At 32.1% G+C, this 21,380-nt stretch overlaps 1 protein-coding gene and 1 long non-coding RNA gene across 2 annotated transcripts; one reads left to right on the top strand and one right to left on the bottom strand.

Moving 5' to 3' along the window:
• Nucleotides 1–12,116: 12,116 nt before the first annotated feature.
• LOC150036199 (uncharacterized) lies at nucleotides 12,117–14,139 on the bottom strand. The gene is made up of 2 exons (XR_016529663.1): nucleotides 13,027–14,139; nucleotides 12,117–12,653 (listed from the first exon to the last, which is right to left on the bottom strand). It is a non-coding gene; the product is annotated as an uncharacterized LOC150036199 (long non-coding RNA).
• Nucleotides 14,140–16,520: 2,381 nt separating this feature from the next.
• Nucleotides 16,521–18,329, top strand: LOC120077567 (BURP domain protein USPL1-like). Its single transcript, XM_039031497.2, has 2 exons — nucleotides 16,521–16,687; nucleotides 17,143–18,329. Exons 1-2 carry the CDS (start codon nucleotides 16,625–16,627, stop codon nucleotides 18,073–18,075), a joined length of 996 nt encoding a protein of 331 aa, XP_038887425.1. The 5' UTR covers nucleotides 16,521–16,624; the 3' UTR covers nucleotides 18,076–18,329.
• The last annotated feature ends 3,051 nt before the right edge of the window (nucleotides 18,330–21,380 follow it).

Raw genomic sequence — 21,380 nt, 5'->3', positions numbered from 1 at the left:
TTAAGAGTTGTTGTAAGCTTTGTAGTTAAGTCTTAGATTTGTATAAACGTTATGTTGTTGTAATAAAATGGGCCTACTTAATCAATTGGGTTTATCTCCTTGACTTAAAGTTTACTGAGTGTAGTAAGGAATAGTTGGGTAGTAGGTATCACAAAAGGGTGATATCTGTGGTCCCTCACGCCTCTCCTCGGGCTTAAGAGGCCGACTCGAGGGCGGGGTGTGATAATGTAGCTTTACAAATCTATTATCCACCTTAATCAAGTGTAAGTCCTTTCATATCTTCAAATCATGTAGGTCTAACCAAGCATTTATTGTATCCTTTTTTTTCCCTTCAATAATTAACAATGTGCCTACAAAGCTATCGTATATGTTTTTCTTCAATATGCATTCCATCCAATTTATGTCATAATAATAGTCTAGACCAATATGGAAGTTGAAAAAAAATATTTTCTAAGTTTAGAATTCGTTTTCTTTTTTTATCTTGCTTCATGGATGTTTGCTAAGCACATGAAGGTTCAATATATTTATTTGTTGTAAGATATCTTCTTCATTCGTTACGACTGGAGGATGTCTACGTTCAACTTTTCCATCATGTTGCCTACTTGGATACCAAGTATGATTCTTTGGAAGATAACATAGATGTCCCATGAATGATATTTTCATCTTATCCCGAAGGAAGAATTATCTTTTTTGTTTATGGAATATGCTTGATAACCTTTTGTACTCCATCCAAATAAGTCACTGTATGCAAGGAAGTCATTAATAGTCCACAATAAGGTCGCATATAGTTGGAAAAAACTAACCAGTAACAGAATCATAAGTTTGTACACCAGTAATCAAAATTTTTTTCAAATCATGAATCAACGGCTGCAAGTAAACATCAATTTCCTTTCCAAGAGATTTTGGACCAAGTATAAGCAAAGACATGAAGAAGTTTGTTTTCTTCATGCATTTTCAAGGTGGCAAATTATAAGGGTTTATCACCATAAGTTACATACTATACAAAGTACTCATATTTTGAAATGGATTGGACCCATCTAAAGCTAATCCCAAACAAATATTTCGGGGATCTAAAGTGAAATGTGGAAATTCATGATCAAAATGTTTCCACCCCTCTTTATCAACTGGATTTCGTAGCACATCCTCTATTTCAACTCACTTATCTTTATGTCATCTCATGTCGCATGCGCCTTCTTTTGATACAAACAATCGCTTTAATCTCGGTACCAATGGAAAATGACATAATATCTTATGTGGTATTTCTTTTTACCCTTGTCATCATTAACTTTGTACCGAGACTCACCATAAAAGGGGCATTGTTGCAAATCTACAAATTTCAGTTTTTCCCACATTGAATTCATACAATTCTTGCATTGAATTAATCTAATTGTTCTCAAATTGAATTCATACAATTCTTGCATTGACATCTTATTCGTTCAGATTTATTAACATGAAACTTCGCCACATCTAAGAATTGGGATACTCCTTTAAACTCCACTAATAACTTATTCCTAGGTTTGATCCATTATTTATTCATCCTTAAAAATAAACCTCTTCTGACCAACTTGTAATCTAGAACAATAACCTTTATTATTTAGATAATCAATAATGCAAAGATCAAATTTTGGTAAAGTTAATAGATGGCGGTTCATGAATAAAGAGAATGGGAAAAAAAGGTCATCACATCATCTTCCCATTGAAGGTAAAATGTAGCCAAGCCTTACTTTCTTTGAGCAAAGCTATGTCTTATAAAAAAACATAATAAATAAAATGCTACATATGTATCAATCTAAACCGAAAATATCATTGTCATTAATGGCTGATAAATTTAAACAAGCAAACTAAACAAAACTCATTAATTAACATCGAAACAAATCGAAATAGAAGTCACAAACACCTTATCAACAAAGCTATAGGACAATAATATAGCAAAAGCAATTCAGGGGAGGGTCAAAAGCACAACTGCCTAATCACCAAATTCAATGCCAAAAAGAGATTAATGCTAAATTAATTTACAAAATTCTTCATGAGCGATGCGGACGATTTGGGCAAAAACGGCCCGCGGATGAACGATTGCTCTGAGGGATGACCGAACAATTGAAGAACGATGGACGAACGAACAGATGACGACTGGAAGAAGATGAAAGAAGATCTTAAATTGGGGTTTCGATTTGGGAATCTAAATCGAAACTCCCGATGGGTTATCATAACAATCGAGAGTTCTTACACAACTCCCGACGAATTATTTAATTTTTCGGGAGTTTGGCCCACCTAGATTCGCCTTCGTTCACAATGCCCATCGGGCATTGTGAAGCATCGACAGTTTTTCAAACTCCCGATGACTACTTTTGAGGCCTCGAGACTTCTTAAGAACTCTTGACAAGGCACATGATATTTCGGAAGTTATTATGCACGTCTAACGGCCCCACTACGTCATTGGGAGATAGTCTCTCTCCCGACGACCTATTTTCTTACCGTTGTTTTAGGCGTCGTGAGAGTCCCTTTTTCTTGTAGTGCTTGTTTCTCGTTTCTCATTTCCCGTTTCTTTTTCATACAATCTAAAAACAAGAATATGTTTGGTAATTATTTTTGTTTCTTCTTTCTTGAAAAAAAAAAAAAAGAAGAAGCAATAACAAAAAGTGGTTTGATAACCAATTCTCACTTTCATTTCCTATATAATTTTTGTTATATTTTTTCATATACTATGGTTTAAATACAATTTAATTATATAAAACAAATAATATATAACATGCATTAAAATATAAAAAATAATTATAGATATTTACATTATCAAATACATATCAATCCAGATGTAAAATTAATAACAATAACACAATTTTGTCTATCATTTATATGTTGAAATTCAATTTGCTATATTCTTTCTCACTCTAGCAATTTGTTTTAAATGATGTCGACTCAAATTTAACTTAATTATATTATTAAGTAAATGGGACATGGTGAGGCATCGGGAGTTTTGTCAAACTTCCGATGCCTACTTTTGAGGCTTCGGGAGTTCTTAAGAACTCTCGACAAGGCAAAAATTATTTTGGGAGTTATTAAGCACACCTGACAACCCTAATATGTCATTGGGAGACAGTCTCTCTCCAAACGACCTATTTTCTGACGATTGTTTTAGGCATCGTGAAAGTCCCGTTTTCATGTAGTGTTTGTTTCTCATTTCTTGTTTCACTTTTCCTTCATTGAAGAACTAGAAACAAGAATACGTTTGTTAACTATTTTTGTTTCTTATTTATTTTTTGAAAAAAATCACAAAAACATGTTTGATAACCATTTCTTGTTTTCGTTTCTTTACAATTTTTTCATATTTTATGGTTCAAATATAATTTAATTATATAAAATTAAAAATATATTGCATGCATTAAAATATACAAAGTAATTATCAGATATTTATATTATCAAATATATATCAATCCGAACGTAAAATAAATAACAATAATACAAATTTTTCTATCATTTATATGTTGTTAAAATTTGATTTGATATATTCTTTCTCACTCTATTCATTTGTTTTAAATGATGTTGACTCAGATTTAACTTAATTATATTATTATGTAAATGGGGGTATAGTGAGGCGACGGGGGTTTTATCAAACTCCTGATGCCTACTTTTGAGGCCTCAGGACTTCTTAAGAACTCTCGACAAGGCACATACTATTTCAAAAGTTATTACGCATTCCCGACGTCCCCAATACGTCATTTCGAAACAGTCCCTTCCTGACGACCTATTTTCTTACAGTTGTTTTAGGCATTGTAAGAGTCCTATTTTCTTATAGTGCTTGTTTCTCGTTTCTTGTTTCTCGTTTCCTTTTTTGAAGAACTAGAAACAGAAATATGTTTCGTAACTATTTCCGTTTCTTCTTTCTTGAAAACAAAAACGAAACAATAACAAAAACTGGTTTGGAAACCATTTCTTGTTTCTCGTATCTTGTATATTTTTTCGTTATATTTTTTTTTTTTCATATTTTATGGTTTCATATAATTTAATTATATAAAACTAGAAATATATATCACATCAAAATATAAAAAATAATTATCAGATATTTACATTATCAAATACATATCAGTCCGGATGTTAAATAAAAAACAATAATACAATTTTTTCTATCTTTTATATGTTGTTAAAATTTGCTATATTCTTTCTCACTCTAGTCATTTGTTTTAAATGATGTTGACTCAAATTTAACTTAATTGTATTATTATGTAAATGGGGGCATGGTGAGGCATTGGGAGTTTTGTGAAACTTTCGATGCCTAATTTTGAGGCCTCAGAACTTCTTAAGAACTCTTGACAAGGCACATACTATTTTAGGAGTTATTACACACTCCTGGCGACCCCAATACGTCATCGGGATACTGTCTCCCTCCCGACGACCTATTTTTTTACGGTTGTTTTAGGCGTCGTGAGAGTCCCTTTTTCTTGTAGTGCTTATTTCTTGTTCCTTGTATTCCCTTTTTTTTTTTTTTTTTTTTTTTTTGAAGAACTAGAAACAGGAATATGTTTGGTAACTATTTCCGTTTCTTCTTTCTTGAAAAAAAATAAAGAATAACAAAAGCTGGTTTGATAATCATTTGTTGTTTCTCATATCTTGTATATTTTTTTGTTATATTTTTTTTTCAGATTTTAGTGTTTAAATATAATTTAATAATATAAAACTAAAAATATCAAAATATAAAAAATAATTATCAGATATTTATATTATCATATACATATCAGTCCGGATGTAAAAACAATAACAACAATACAATTCTTTCTATCAATTATATGTTGTTAAAATTCAATTTGCTATATTCTTTCTCACTCTAGTCATTTGTTTTAAATGATGTCGACTCAAATTTAACTTAATTATATTATTATGTAAATGGGGCATGGTGAGGCGTCGGGAGTTTTTTGAAGCCTCAGAACTTCTTAAGAACTCTCCACAAGGCACAAACTATTTTGGGAGTTATTACGCACTCCCAACAACCCTAATACGTCATGGGAGACAGTCTCTCTCCCGACGACCTATTTTTCAGACAGTTTTTTTAGGTGCCATGAGTGCCCTTTTTTCTTGTAGTACTTGTTTCTCGTTTCTTGTTTCCCGTTTCCTTTTTTAAAGAACTACAAACAAGAATATGTTTGGTACTATTTCCATTTCTTTTTTCTTGGAAAAAAAAAAAGAAACAATAAGAAAAACTAGTTTGATAACAATTTCTTGTTTCGCGTATCTTTTATATTTTTTTCGTTATATTTTTCCATATTTTGTGGTTTAAATATAATTTAATTATATAAAACTAGAAATATCTAGCATGCATTAAAATATAAAAAATAATTATAAGATATTTACATTATCAAATACATGTAAGTCCAGATGTAAAATCAATAACAATAATACAATTTTTTCTATCAATTAGATGTTGTTAAAATTTGATTTGCTATATTCTTTCTCACTCTAGTCATTTGTTTTAAATGATGTTGACTCAAATTTAACTTAATTATATTATTATGTAAATGGCATGGTGAGGCATTGGGAGTTTTATAAAACTGCCTAATTTTGAGGCCTCAGGACTTCTTAAGAATTCTTAACAAGGCACATTCTATTTTAGGAGTTATTACGCACTTCGGCGACCCCAATACATCATCAGGAGACTGTCTCCCTCCCAACGACCTATTTTCTGACGGTTGTTTTAGGCGTTGTGAGAGTCCCTTTTTCTTGTAGTGCTCATTTCTCGTTTTTTGTTTCCCGTTTCCTTTTTTCAACAACTAGAAACATGAATATGTTTGGTAACTATTCCCGTTTCTTCTTTCTTGAAAAAGAAAAAAAAGAAACAATAACAAAAACTTGTTTGATAAAAATTTCTTGTTTCTCGTATCTTGTATATTTTTTCGTTATATTTTTTTTATATTTTATGGTTTAAATATAATTTAATTATATAAAACTTAAAATATATAGCATGCACTAAAATATAAAAAAATTAAGATATTTACATTATCATATACATATCAGTCTAGATGTAAAATCAATAACAATTATATAATTTTTCCTATAATTTATATGTTGTTAAAATTCGATTTGCTATATTATTTCTCACTCTAGTCATTTGTTTTAAATGATGTTGACTCAAATTTAACTTAACTATATTATTATGTTAACAGGGCATGGTGAGGCGTCAAGAGTTTTGTCGAACTCCCTATGCCTACTTTTGAGGCTTCAGGACTTCTTAAGAACTCTCGACAAGGCACAAATAGTTTTGGGAGTTATTTCGCACTCCCGACAACCCTACTACGTCATTGGGAGACAATCTCTCTCCCGATGACCTATTTTTTATGGTTTTTTTCGGCGTCCTGAGAGTCCCTTTTTCTTGTCGTGCTTGTTTCTCATTTCCTGTTTCCCCTTTTCATTTTTTGAAGAACTAGAAACAGGAATTTGTTTGGTAACTATTTTCATTTCCTTTTTTTTTTTTTTTTAAGATACAATAAGAAAAACTGTTTTGATAATTACCTTTTCTTGTTTCTCGTATCTTGTATATTTTTTCTTTATATTTTTCCATACTTTATGGTTTAAATATAATTTAATTATAGAAAACTAGAAATATATAGCGTGCATTAAATATAAAAAAATAATTATTAGATATTTACATTATCAAATACATATCAGTCCGGATTTAAAATCAACAACAATATTACAATTTTTTCTATCATTTATATGTTGTTAAAATTCAATATTCGTTCTCACTTTAGTCATTTATTTTAAATGATATCGACTCAAATTTAACTTAATTATATTATTATGTAAATGGGGCATGGTGAGGCATCGAGAAGTTTTGACGGACTCCCAACGCCTACTTTTGAGGCCCTGGGACTTCTTAAGAACACTCTAAAGGAACTCTTATCAAAGAGTACCTATGATCGGAAGCAAGATCGTTCCAAATTCATTCTGACAGCACATTCACAAACATACAACAAGTTATGCATCTACTAACAAATTACAGCGTGCTTTTAACTAGAAATATAAAGGAATGAAAACATACCTCTTGAAGGACTCTTCTTTCCTTTATCTCTCGCTCTTGTCAAGGAACAACACCTTTTAATAGTTATAAAATTTTGCTTATTTTATAAATATTTTGGTTTATTTTTTTATATTTAAAAACAGCCCATAACAAAAACCGGTTTGATAACCATTTTTTGTTTCTCATTTCATGTATATTTTTTTGTTATATTTTCTCATATTTTATGGTTTAAATATAATTTAATTATATAAAACTAAAAATATATAACATGCATTAAAATTTTAAAAATAATTATCAGATATTTACATTGTCAAATACATATCATTCCGGATGTAAAATCAATAACAATAATACAATTTTTTTCTATCATTTATATGTTGTTAAAATTCGATTTGCTATATTCTTTATCACTTTAGTCATTTGTTTTAAATGATGTCAACTCAATTTTAACTTAATTATATTATTATGTGTGAGAGTTTCTGAACCTAACTTAGATGGCCAAACAGAACGCAAACAATCAACAGAAATAAATCAGCAGTAAAGAACACCAAGATATATAGCGGTTTGACCAGTTTGGTCTACATCCACTTTAAAAACCAGCTTGAATTAATTTTATTAATGAGCAATAAAGAAATTTTACAAATTACTGATAATCAACGAAATCATCAATCTGTAATTTCAATATCTACTGATATCGAAAGAGATCGGCACACAACGTCACCTCTGAAAACTGAGAACAACCCGCTACAAAACAGCCCAAAACAGTGTGTTACCCACCTCTGACCGGCGAACCATGCGCAGACTCACACGTCTCTCTCGCTGACAACCTGCCGAATGAACCGCCTGCTCAAACTGGACCTTCCTAGACCAGACTGCAACTGTCGACCTCACCAGACCGAAAAACCCATGCTCGAACCGGCACTGACGAAGACCCACGCCCACGTCGCGAAATTCCAAGATCGAGTCGCCACCGATCTCTGCCTTCAGACTTATGTTCCAGCTGGCGGTTTACGTCTCTCTCGGATTTGGTTTTCCACGAAGCTGACCACACAGTCCAGACGGCTACTGATTTTCCCTTTAACGGCTGCTTGCTCTTCTTCAGCGAAAAACTCTGGCGGCTTCTTTTTTTCTTCAGCTTAACAAAACCATGATTTTCAGCCCTATTTTGGAGAAGAAAGGGAAATTACAATAATGTCATTGCTCATAATTACAAGAATGTCATTGGGCCTTTAATTTTTCCAAAAACTCAATAAAACCCACTTAAATACCTTGTTATTTTCTACAAATCTCCTTCATAACAAGAATATTTAAGTGCCAAGCTGATTCTCCAATCTTTCTACTATCTAGATTTAATATTCAGCCCATAGATAATAGGTATTTAAACCTATGGGCTGGAAGAACCTTGGTTAATATATCTGACAAATTTTCAACTATATGAACCTTGACCAGTTCAACATCTTTCTGGGCCACAACTTTTCTGATAAAATTAAATTTAACATCGATATGCTTAGATCGTTCGTGATGAGATGGATTCTTTGCAAGATGAATAGCACTCTGGCTATCACAACGGACGATAGGAATGAACTCTTGCGACAACAACTCACCAACTATCCTTTTCAACCACACTGCCTCTTTTACAGCTTCACCCACTGAAATATACTCTGACTCAGTAGTAGACAAGGCAACAACTGACAGTAGAGCAACCTTCCAACTGACCACATTACCAAACAAACGAAAAAATGTGACTTAATAGAGACCTTTTGTCAAGGTCTGCAGCATAATCTGCATCTGTAAAGTCTTCCAATAGTGCTGATTTATCACAATCCCTGCTAAAACACAATGATACACTGGCACTACCTTTCAAATATCGAAGCACCCATTTAACTGCATTCCAATGCTCCTTCCCAGGATTTGACATTAACCTACTTACCATACTCATAGCATATCCCAAGTCGGGCCTAGTACAAATCATCAAATACATAATACTTCCAACAACATTATAATAGGGCTGGATCCTTTTCAGTTTACCTAAATCTTTCCTCTCAAATTCACTACTCAATCGTTTCTTGAGATCACAAATTTCATAATAATCCTTAGATACCAGAATCATATCATCTACATACAGAAGTAGATAAGTATATATACCTTTCTAAGATAGTTTCTAGTACACGCAGGCATCATATGAGCTCCTGTGAAACCCCTGCTTCAGAATAAAGGTGTCAAACCTGATATACCATTGTCTCGGCGATTGCTTCAGTCCATAGATGGACCTGTGAAGACGACAAATCATGTCTTCCTTTCCTTTCACCTCATAGCCCTTAGGTTGAGCCATGTAGATCACTTCCTCCAATTCACCATAAAGAAAAGCTGTGGTGACGTCCATCTGTTCAAAAAACATATCAAAATGAATAGCAATAGATTAAATTAATCAAATGGACGAATGCCTCACCATTGGAGAGAAAATCTCATGAAAGTCAACTCCCTCCTTTTGAGTGTAGCCCTTGGCTACCAATCTAGTCTTATACCTAGGCTTGCTGTCATCTCTTGTACCTGGCTTGATTTTATAAATCCACTTTGACTCAATGAGTTTCTGATTAGGAGGCTTTGGAACTAATGACCATGTCTGATTCTTCTGCAACGAGAACAACTCTGCTTCCATGGCATCTTTCCATTGTTCCTTCGATCAGATATAATAGCCTCCTCAAAAGTAAGAGGCTCTGCTAAGCAACTAAATCAGCATAACCATACCTCGTAGGAGCCTGCCTCACCTGTTGAGGCCTGTCACATGTCAGCTGATAGTTATATATGTCATTACTACTTGAGCTTTCTTCACCAAAAGCTCCCTCATCAATCAAAGTCCTCTGCAGTTGAGGCTGTCTACCATCAGAACTGGATGACTGATCACTGGAATCACCTGAACTAACTGATGGTCGTGCTTTAGAATCAATTCTAACCTCTGCCTCAACCAAGTCAACTGTCTGCTGTTTCTGCTGCTCTTTGACATGAAATGGCATCTCTGTTTCATTAAAGATCACATCTCTGCTGATAATGCATTTATTTCTGCCCTCTTCCAAGCACCAAAGTTTATATCTTTTAACACCTTGAGGATAGCCAATAAACATACATTTCAGTGCCCTCTTATTCAGCTTCCCTTCCTTAACATGAGCATAAGCTGAACATCCAAACACTCTGAGATTATCCAAGCTTGGAGCTTTTCCTGTTCATATCTCCTGAGGAGTCTTTAGGCCTAAAGCGGAAGACAGACTCCTATTAATAAGATAACAGGCTGTTTGGACAGCTTCCCCCCAAAACTTCAAGGATAATGAAGCATTTGTCAAGAGACATCTTGTACACTCCATAATTGTTCTGTTGAACCTCTCAACTAAACCATTCTACTATGGAGTGTACGTAATAGTGAAATGCCTCGTAATTCCCTTAGATTTGCAAAATGTATCAAATTTGTGATTCACAAATTCTAAACCATTGTCTGTCCTCAGATACTTTATCTTCCTGCCTATCTGGTTCTCAACCTGCTTTTTCCATTCAAGAAATTTCCCAAAAACTTCATCCTTCTGTTTCATTGGATACATCTACACCTTTCTTGAAAAGTCATCAATGATTGACATAAAGTATCTCAAACCTCCCATAGAAGGTACCTTTGTAGGACCCCACAAATCTGAATGAACATAATCCAAAATTCCTTTGGTAGAATATTTCCCTTTCCCAAACTTCACCCTGGTAGACTTTCCCATTATGCAATGTTCACAAAATGGGAGTTCAATGTCTTTAACTCCTCCAAGAAAACCTTGATCTGAAAGAGCTTGAAGACCTCTTTCACTGACATGAGCTAGTATGTTATGCCATAATATAGATTTATCTGTTTCTTTTCCAGATGCAACAGCAGCACTACCTGAAACTATAATACACTCCAACACATAAAGACCATTCCTCAAGGTCTCTTTCAACTTAATCAAATAACTCTTGATAACCTTCAGAACTCCATTCTCAGATTTATAAGAATAACCCGTTCTATCTAATTCGCCCAGAGAAATTAGATTTCGTTTGAGTTCTGGAACATACCTTACATTTGTAAGAATTCTGATCATATCATCATGTGTTGCAATTCGAACTAACCCAATTCCTTTTACATCACAAGCACCATTATCACCAAACAAAACTAATCCCCCATCATTTTCCTGAAAGTCAATCAAGAAATCCCGATTAGGAGTCATGTGAAACGTGCACCCTGAATCCATGATCCAAGCATTCTGAATGTCCCTACTAGACACCATCAAAACCTTTGCTGAATCATACCCTAATATTTGTTGCACTAGAATCCCTATATACTTGCTACTTGATGCTTCCTTGCTCTTATTCAAAGGGCAATTTTTTCTAAATGTCCTTTATTATGACATAGGAAACACTTTTTGCTTTTCCCCTTTGATTTTGACTTGGATTCCTTTTCCGTTCTTTTTCTCACTTCTGCCTCTGGCCATGAGTAACTCCTCATCCCTGTGTTCCTTTTTAATCTCAAGATTTCTCGTTCTCAAGGAATCCAACACTATATCCATGGACAATGAATCCCGTCCATAGCCTTAACTTCTCGATACGATTCTGGAAAAGAATTCAGAAGAATAACTGTTTGATTTTCATCCGACATCTTCTCACCGATGTTATTGAGATCAACTATAATCTTCTAGAATTCATCTAGGTTCTCTTCTAAGCCTTTACTTGAGTCCATCTTATATACAAAGAATTTCTCCTTTAGATATAATTTATTTGGCAAGGACTTAGTTAAATAAAGACTTTCCAGTTTCTTCCACAACTCCGATGTAGTAGTAGCCTCATCAACTAGCCTAAGATTTTGGCTACCTTTTGTTGTACCAGAATAGCCCTCTATCAAATTAATTCCAACAAAATATCCTCAACAAAGAATATGCAAGCACACACTACCACACACTCTCCTAGGATCAACTGGAGCTCTGATACCACTTTTGAGAGTTTCTAAACCTAAATGGTCAAACAGAATGCAAACAATTAGCAAAAATAATCGAAAGCAGTAAAGAACACCGAGATATATAGTGGTTCGACCAGTTTGGTCTACATTCACTTTGAGAACTAGCTTGAATTAATTTTATTAATGAGCAATAAAGGAATTTTACAAATTACAGATAATCAACAAAATCACCCATATGTAATTATAATATCCACTGATACCGAAGATCCGTACACAACGTCGCCTCTGAAAACTGAGAACAACCCGCTGCAAAACAGCGCAAAACAGTGTGCTACCCGCCTCTGACCGGCGAATATCTCTCTCGCTGACAACCTGCTGAATGAACCGCTTGCTCAAACTGGACCGCAACTGTTGACCTCGTCGGACCGAAAAACCCACGCTCGAACTGGCACTGAAGGAGACCCACGCCCACACCGTGAACTTCCAAGATCGAGCTGCCGCCGATCTCTGCCTTCAGACTCATGTTCCAACCAGCGGTTTACGTCTCTCTCGGATATGATCTTCCACGAAGCCGGCCGCACAGTCCAGACGGCTACCGATTTTCCCTTCAGCGGCTGCCTGCTCTTCCTCAGCGAAAAACTCTAGCGGCTTCTTTTTTTCATCAGCTTAACAAAACCACGATTTTCAGCCCTATTTTGAAGAAAAAAGGGAAATTACAATACTTGTTCATGATTACAAGAATGTCATTGGGCCTTTAATTTTTTCCAAAAAATCAATAAAACCCAAATATTCTAACTGGTTTTGTATGTACTAAAAACAAAAAAATAATAAAAATACAAATAATATATAAAAATACATATTAAAAAATTTAAAATTCAAAATTCAAAAAATATTTATATATACATGTTGAGAATTTGAAATCTGAAAATTAAAATAATATATAAATGTAAACATTTGAAAATTTAAAATTAAAAAATAAATTAACATATAAAAATATAAAAAATAATAAAGAAAATAAATTTAACAAAAGAAAATATAAAAGAAAGGAAAAAAACACTCTTACATGACATTTAATCCCAAGATTTTGAAGCAAGAAAATGTCTTGTGTAAACTTGCTTACTAACTAGCTAAATCTACATTTTGATATAACTTAGAAACACATTTAAATAAAAGAGAAACGGAACAGAAGAAGTTATTTTTGTAGTTTCTCGATTTTGACCTTCTTTTTAAAAATGTTTCTCAAATTTTAGAAACATCAAACAAGAAAAGTTATCAAACATGTCAATTCTTAAAAAATGAGAAACAGAAACAGGAAATAAAAAATGGGATAATTATCAAATGGGTCCTTATTATCCACTAATAAACCGACAAAGGGTAGTAGTGTATTTTTAAAGTGCTATCTTAAACTATACAATATCACTACCTAAATAAAGCAGAATCTTTCTAGATATGATTCGAATAAATTAAACCATAGATATATATCGACTCTTTGGAAGCTTATACACAACGTAATCAACATGGAGAAAATAATTTTGATTTTGATAATTCAATTAAAGTCAGCAATGGTCTACATGATATTTATATCATGGACAAAATAATAAAAGATAATAATTCATATCATTTACGTACTTCCAATTTAATCATCCATAAAAATAAAAACTACTTCCAATTCTTCTATTTCTACTTATGGTAAAGTTTCCTAAAAAGAGAGAAAATGGCTTCTAATTCTAAATTTTAGTTTGCTGTTATAAAGCTCAATTTGATAATAAATTCATTTTTTGTTTTATATTTTTCAAATTTATGCTTGTTTTTTCTCCCAATTTTCTTTGTATACTTTGTTCTTACACATAATTTCAAAACAATTCAATTCATAATCAAATTTCAAAAACAAAATTAAGTTTTTAAGAAAATTTTCCTTTTTGTTTTTCAAAACATTCCTATGTTCTAATGTAAACATGGGTAGAAAATAGACTATAAAACAAAAAAAGAGTGGAAGTAGTGTTTATAATTAAGCTTAATTTTCAAAAACAAAATGGTTATCAAACGAACCTTAGTATCAACTTTTGGTTCGGAGTATGATGAAGGTACTACCTAATTGAGATATCCTAGTTCACATATGAATACCATAGTCAAATATATATTGTTCAAAAAAATAGTATAAACTTTCTTTGAGAAAAAAAGTACTCACAAGTTTCATATTGTGCAGTTTGTTGAAGGAAGAATTGAAACTCCCATGTAGGATTGGCAACGGGCCGGGGCTGGGCAGGGCAAAGGGAGGATTCCCCATCATCGTCCCTGCAAGAGATATTTCCCCCATCCTCGTCAGGCGAAACAGCTCCTCTCGGGGACCCATCCCCATCCCAGTCAAATTAGGGATTCAGATCGGGGCAAAGACCCATGGGGACCCGACCCCATCGAGAGTTAAGTGTACATTGCAAGAGATCCTCCACCTCTCTTCTTACCTCTATATTGTATTACATATAGAAGGAAAATAAGTGATCGTGTAGCATCCTTCAGCGCTAGACGATGACACTATGCGATAGAAGGAAAATACTACACAATCGTGTAGCTTTGTTAAACGATAGGCATTGGTTGTTAAATGATCAAGCAAACACTAAACAATCAAGCAAACGCATGACGATAGTCGTCATTGCTAAAGATCAGCCTTGGTGAGATTTTGGGCGAGAGCAAAAGGAAGTTGGCTCGATTGGTTCTCTTGAGGTTTGGTCCGGTTCAGCCTCAAATGGTTTGTGGTTGGTTTGGTTCAATCTCTGCTGGTCACGTTCAAAAGGATTTGGAGGATTTTACAGCTGGAAAAAGGAGATTTCAATGGTTCGGCCAAGGTATGTTCATGAAACCCATTAAACTATGTTTTAGCATGTTTCTTTTATGCCAAAATTAATAAATTAGAATCCTTATGGATCCTGATTTCTTTCGCTGTGTGCTGGTGTTGATTCAACAAGAAGTTGACTACTTGGAGATAACTATGTCACCTACAATGTTACAACATTCCACACAATAGTTACAAGAAATAATCAAGAGACATATGAACAAAAGAGATTGGTAACCTAGTTCGGTGTAAACTACCTCTGTCTGGGAGGCAACATGCTCAGGAAAGATAACTTTACTAATATCAATGATAAGCAATTACGACGTACTTTTCTGTAATGATAACACAATTATAGTGACTCACGATCAACTTTATCACTCAATATATACCTAGACTCCCCCTAGATTTGAGACTCCCTCTCATAGAAACTTAGGCTCCCTCTAAGTAGTAGTATCAATGAAGAATGTCTTAGGCTCCCCCTAAGACTGAGACTCCTTCTCTATAAGACTCGAGCTTCCCTCAAGTCGTAAGACTCATTTTCACTTGAATTGTATCTTTTCTTCTAGGAGCAAAGTATCCTTTACTCAAATGGTTTAGGCCCCTCTAAGCTCTGAGCATCCCTTCTCAAATGAATCACGATACAAAGAAAGTAAACAGATCGGAGTATGTCTCCAAGTGATGCAACTCTTTCCTTTTTACTCGACTGATGCACTTACAATATTGCTATTGTAAAGAAAGAATGGCCAACTAAAACCAGAGGACTAATTGTCCTATAAATATGTACATTAGAAACACATTGAACCTGAATGAATATCTTAGTAAACAAAATTTATATATTATAACATTCTATTGTTTCGTATGTACTAAAAACAAAAAATATATATATAAAAATACATATTAAAAAATTCAAAATTCAAAATTCAAAAATTTTTTATATATACATGTTGAGAATTTAAAATTAAATGTAAATGTAGATATTTGAAAATTTAAAATTTAAAATTGAAGTAACATAAAAATATAAAAAAAATTAAAAAAAAATTAATAAAAGAAATAAAAAAAACATTCAAAAGAAGAAAACATTAAAGAAAGGGAAAAAAAAAAAAAAAAAAAACTCTTACCTGACATTTGATCCCAGGATATTGAAGCAAGAAAATGTGTTGGGTAAACTTGCTTACCAACTTGCTAAGTCTACATTTTGATATAACTTAGAAATGTGTTCAAATAAAAGATAAACACAACTGAAGAAGCTATTTTTATAGTTTTTCGATTTTTGCCCATTTTTTAGAAACATTTCTCAAATTTTAGAAACATCAAACATGAACAGTTATCAAATATGTCCATTTCTTAAAAAATGAAAAACAGAAACAGCAAATAGAAAACGGGAACATTATCAAACAAATCTTTATTATCCATTAATGAACCGTCAAAGGGTAGTAGTGTAATTTTTAACAGCTATCTTAAATCATACAATATCACGACCGAAATAAAGCATATTCTTTCTAGATATGATTCCAATAAATTGACCATAGATATATATCGACTCTTTGGAAGCTTATACACAACGTAATCAACATGGAGAAAATAATTTTGATTTGATAATTCAATTAATGTCAGCAATGGCCTACATGATAGTAATCAACATGGACAAAATAGTAAAAGACAATAATTCATATCATCTACCTACTTCCAATTTAATAATCTATAAAAATAAAAACTACTTCCAATTTAAGAAAGTAGTTTACCATTCCACACCATTTTTTTTTATATCTCATCCCATTTTATTGCACTTCAGGTAGAGAGTTAAAAAAAAAAAATACTCGAGGGAAAAAGGATGGAGGGCAGCAGACTGGCTACTAATTGCTTCATCTTCCTAATTCTTCTATATCTACCCATGGTGAGCTTGTTAAAAAGAGAGAAAAAAATGGCTTCTAATTCCAAATTTTAGTTTGGTGTTATAAAGATCCATTTAATAACGATTTCGTTTTTCGTTTTCTGTTTTCTATTTTTTAAATTTATGCTTGTTTTTTCTTCCAATTTTCTATGTAGAATTTGTTTTTACACATTTTTTTAACAATATTTCAATTCATAATCAAATTTCAAAAACAAAATTAAGCTTTTAAGAAAATTTCCCCCTTTTTTTTCAAAACTTTGCTATGTTTAAATGTAAACATGGTAGAAAATGGACGAGTGGTAGTAGTGTTTATCATTTGGTTCGGAGTATGATTATGGTGTTACGGATGTGTTAACTTAGTTTAAATATCTTGATGTACCTACTAGTACCATATTCTCAAAAAATAGTATCAACTTTCCTTGAGAAAAAAAAAATTCAAATTATTTCATATTGTGCAGTTTGCTGAGGGAAGAATTGAAGCTTCCATGGGTGAAATTGATGAGAAGGGCAAGCAAATTGAAATGAAGGATTTTATTGAGGCAACATCAAGTACACAAAATCCCATCATAAAAATGGTGACACAAATGGGAAATAATATTGAAAATTCCCAAGATGATCAATTTCCGAAGAAAAAGAATAATAATAATGATGATTCTTCTTCTTCATCATCTTATATGAATCACAATATAAACCCTTTACTCATAGTTTTCTTCACAATCAATGACCTAAAGGTTGGCAAAAAACTAGCAATCTATTTCCCCAAAAGAGACCCTTCAAAATCCCCACCATTTTTACCCAAACAAAAAGCTGATCAAATCCCTTTTGCCTTCAAACAACTCCCTCATATCCTCTCTTATTTCTCCTTCCCTCCAAATTCCCCTCAAGCTCAAGCAATCAAAGAAACCCTCCAACAATGTGAGCTCAAACCCATCAAAGGAGAGACCAAATTTTGTGCAACTTCCATGGAATCAATGATGGATTTTGTAAAAACATCCTTAATATTTCCAACAAAATCTTATTCTTCATCATCCTCATCATTTAAGCTTCTCAAAACTTCACATCTTACTAAATCCAATGTCCATTTCCAAAATTACACAATCTTTGATACCCCTATGGAAATTGCAGCTCCTAAGCTTGTGGCTTGTCACACCATGCCATATCCTTACGCCATTTATTATTGTCATTACCAAGAAGGAGATAATAATGTGTTGAAAATTGAATTGGAAGGTGAAAATGGAGATAGAGTTGAAGCTTTGGCAATTTGTCATATGGATACTTCTCAATGGAGCTCTACCCATCCTGCCTTTCAAGTCCTCAAACTTCAACCAGGGGACATGCCCATTTGCCATTTCTTCCCTGCTGATGATTTTGTTTGGATTCCTGTTGCTTGAAACCCTAATGATTATGTAATATTAGTCTCTCTTTAATTCCAAAAATAAATAAATACCCCTCGATGATAATATATAGTAGGATATATATAAGTTTTCTAATAATAGAAGTGAAGGTTAGAAGTTCGAATACCCGTATATCTGGTTTGTTTCGAACTAGGTAAAATAGTATGATTGAGTGTCTTCATATTGTCATGTATTAGCATGTTTATAATATGTATGCAGGATGTAATTTTGAATTTTTATATCTTTGATTATATGCAATGTCTAAATGTATATTAGTATGTATAGCTCTTATATCGTTCTCAAGGAACCTTCACCCGAATCTCTTTCTGTATTGTAGTCGCTATGCAGCTAATAGTCCAAGGACGATGGTAAGGTATTTTATTTATATAGGTGAACGAAACAACAAGGAAATGGAGTGACTATCTAAATTGGAGTTTTATGCAAAGGGTCCTTGGGCTGTGTCTAGCAAATATATATTACTTTGACTTGTTCTATTGTTGGTTGTTGAGCTTTTAAAATGTAAGTTAGTTTATAATGATTTTGACTTTTCAATATCATGGAAATCTTACAAATTAAAATATGGACCATTTGTTCATTCATTGCAATGTTGCCAACCATCTCTGGAACAAACTTCAAAATCTGCTCTATTGACCTTTATTCTTTTTTAAGTTTAATTATTTACATATAAGATACAAATTGATAGTCCATGAGCTTAAATTTGTAACTTAATTTTTTTGACTCATTTTATATTTTTGCAAAGCTTTAAACTAGGTCTAGGAACAAAACTTTTGAATCCACCAATATATATTCACTCATTGAGCAATAAACATAATCTAGTTGGAGCTAATGTAAGGGTGGATATTAGACAGGAGAATGAAATTGGTAATGACAAAAATACTTTATCCATTCAATTTAAGTTCAAGTACTTTCAATGTATAAGAATTTTAATTCTTATACTTTTTAATAAATCGTAAATCTAGTCATTCAGAGTTATTTTTTTATCAAAATTAATTAAATAATGATAATAATTGTAATATAAGAAAATATGATATATGAATATGATTTTAAAATTGATGATAAAAATGTTAATAAATAACAAAAACAAAATTTAAAAATCAATAAACAAGCATAGGGCCTCTAAATTTAAGATTTATTGTTACTTGGACTAAAATTAGGCATTTGAAATTACATGATTAAAATTAGTATTTTAATGTAAAAAATACAGACTGATGTAACCTTTTACACCTGTAAATGGCCAATCAAAGAAAATTTTGTATTATACCGATCAATACTACCTATACTACTAAGTTATCTAAGTGGCAAGGTCAGGTCGATCAGGAGGGAAGCACAAATATTAGTTTCTTACAATTAATTATTTTAAGTTAAAGCGATAAATGAGAGATTTTGTGTGGAATAGAAAATGAAGTATAGAAAAGTAGAAACATGAAAATAAAAGGATAGATGTGTAATCAAAAGAAACATTCTAGCTTGGTGGAATGAAATCACCCAATGCAATTTCAATTATTGAATTATCAAGATTTGATTTTAACTTCTTATCTACATGTCGTAACATCATCGCGACAAGAGCGGCCGATGTCCTTCCCTAAGGGTCTCTTACAAGGTGAAAGATTTGGGGTCACCATCAATAATTACTAGTGTATTGGTCACCTATTTTAAAAGAAAAAAATGTGGTCTACTTAACTGAAGTTAGGTTCGGGGGTCATTGAGCATAGGGAAAGCATTAGCACCCCTACAATACCCATTTGAAATCATCTTATTTTTGTTATCCAATTTATTTTATAAAAAATGGTCTATATTTGTTAAAAAAAAATGTTTATTTATTAAAAATGCTTATTCAAAAAAATGTTAATGAAATTAAATAAAAAACAACTAATGAATAGTTTTAAAGTAGAGATGTTCCGTTACAGTCAACTTAAGTACCTCAACAATAGACAAAATTTATTGCATATAGTTAATTTTATTTTAAATTCATTGTCAAACTTTGTATTATATTTGGAATATAATTTAGAAGATGAACATTTCATTAACACTAGAATGTCAAAATAAATATAACCAATGTCTCACTAAATCTCATTCCTAACTTTAAATAATAAAGCAGAGTTAACACTTTATGAGTGGAAAAACGTCCATTAATTTATTACCATGTCGACGTTTGTGTTTCCCAATTTGAGAAACATTCACCTTATGAATTTGAGATATTATTGACAATCTCAACTCTGTCATGTGATTAACATGATAGTTTAAGAAATGTCTCATGTGGATCAAAACATATTTTAGAGGTAAAATATGAATCAATCCTTATGAGTGGTGTAAGCCCTTCAAAGGAATATTGAAATTTATTTTGTAAACCAAGATGAAAATCTAATTGAAGCTTTATTTAAAAATTTCAAATTTGTGAAATTGAAATTCATTGTTTAAATTAAAACCAAGTTAAAAATCATTTATGAAAGATTCAAATTAAAATTGAAGTTGAGGTTTCTTTTTTTAAAATTCGAAATTGAAATGATTCAAAATCATTTAAATCAAGTTGAATTTTATTTAGGAAATTTGAATTAAAACAAATTTAAAATATTTTGGAAATTGAATTTGAATGGGATTGAAATTCAATTGACAAATGTAAATTAACACCAAGTTAAATTCATTTATGACAATATTAAATTAATGTTGAATTCAAGATATTTTAGAAACTCAAAATTTAAATGATTCGAAATTAATTTTAGTCAAATTGAAGGGTTGGACAAAAAAGTGATAAAAAGAACTCCAATTGAAGATTAAATTTCAATTTGGAAACTTATCGAAGCTAATTCCAAATCAAATTCAAATAAGTTTTATTTGAAAATTCTCAATTAGAATTTATTTGTAAAACTGATCGAAACTAAATTGAAACAAAACCTTATGAAAATTTTCAAATTGATATCAAATTGGATTTTAAAATCCATTAAGAGAAAATCACCTTTACTCTCATTTATGGTGATTGTCTATATGAATGAAATAAGAAAACTAAGTTGCACCAAAAAAACAGTACTCAAGGTTGGGTAAAGGTTCGAAGTTAATTTGAAACATTTATGTGCAAGATCCTATTGATATGATAAATTTAAGTTTAGGTAAATTACACATGTGAGTTAAACGGATATATTTATCCCAATCTTACAAATGGAACATGATAAGTAGAGGCTTTCTTATGTAAGAACATGTCTAATTAAATCTAAAAATGGATTATGCAATTAACCATGCATGGTAACACATGCCTCAATTCTTTTTAGCTTGATCAATAAAGTCAA

This window comes from Benincasa hispida, chromosome 5 (genome assembly GCF_027475165.1).
Source record: "Benincasa hispida cultivar pf3 chromosome 5, pf3_genome.v1.1, whole genome shotgun sequence".
NCBI lineage: Eukaryota > Viridiplantae > Streptophyta > Magnoliopsida > Cucurbitales > Cucurbitaceae > Benincasa > Benincasa hispida.
Note: the sequence above shows the minus strand (reverse complement) of the source record. Positions and strands in the feature narration are given on the sequence as shown.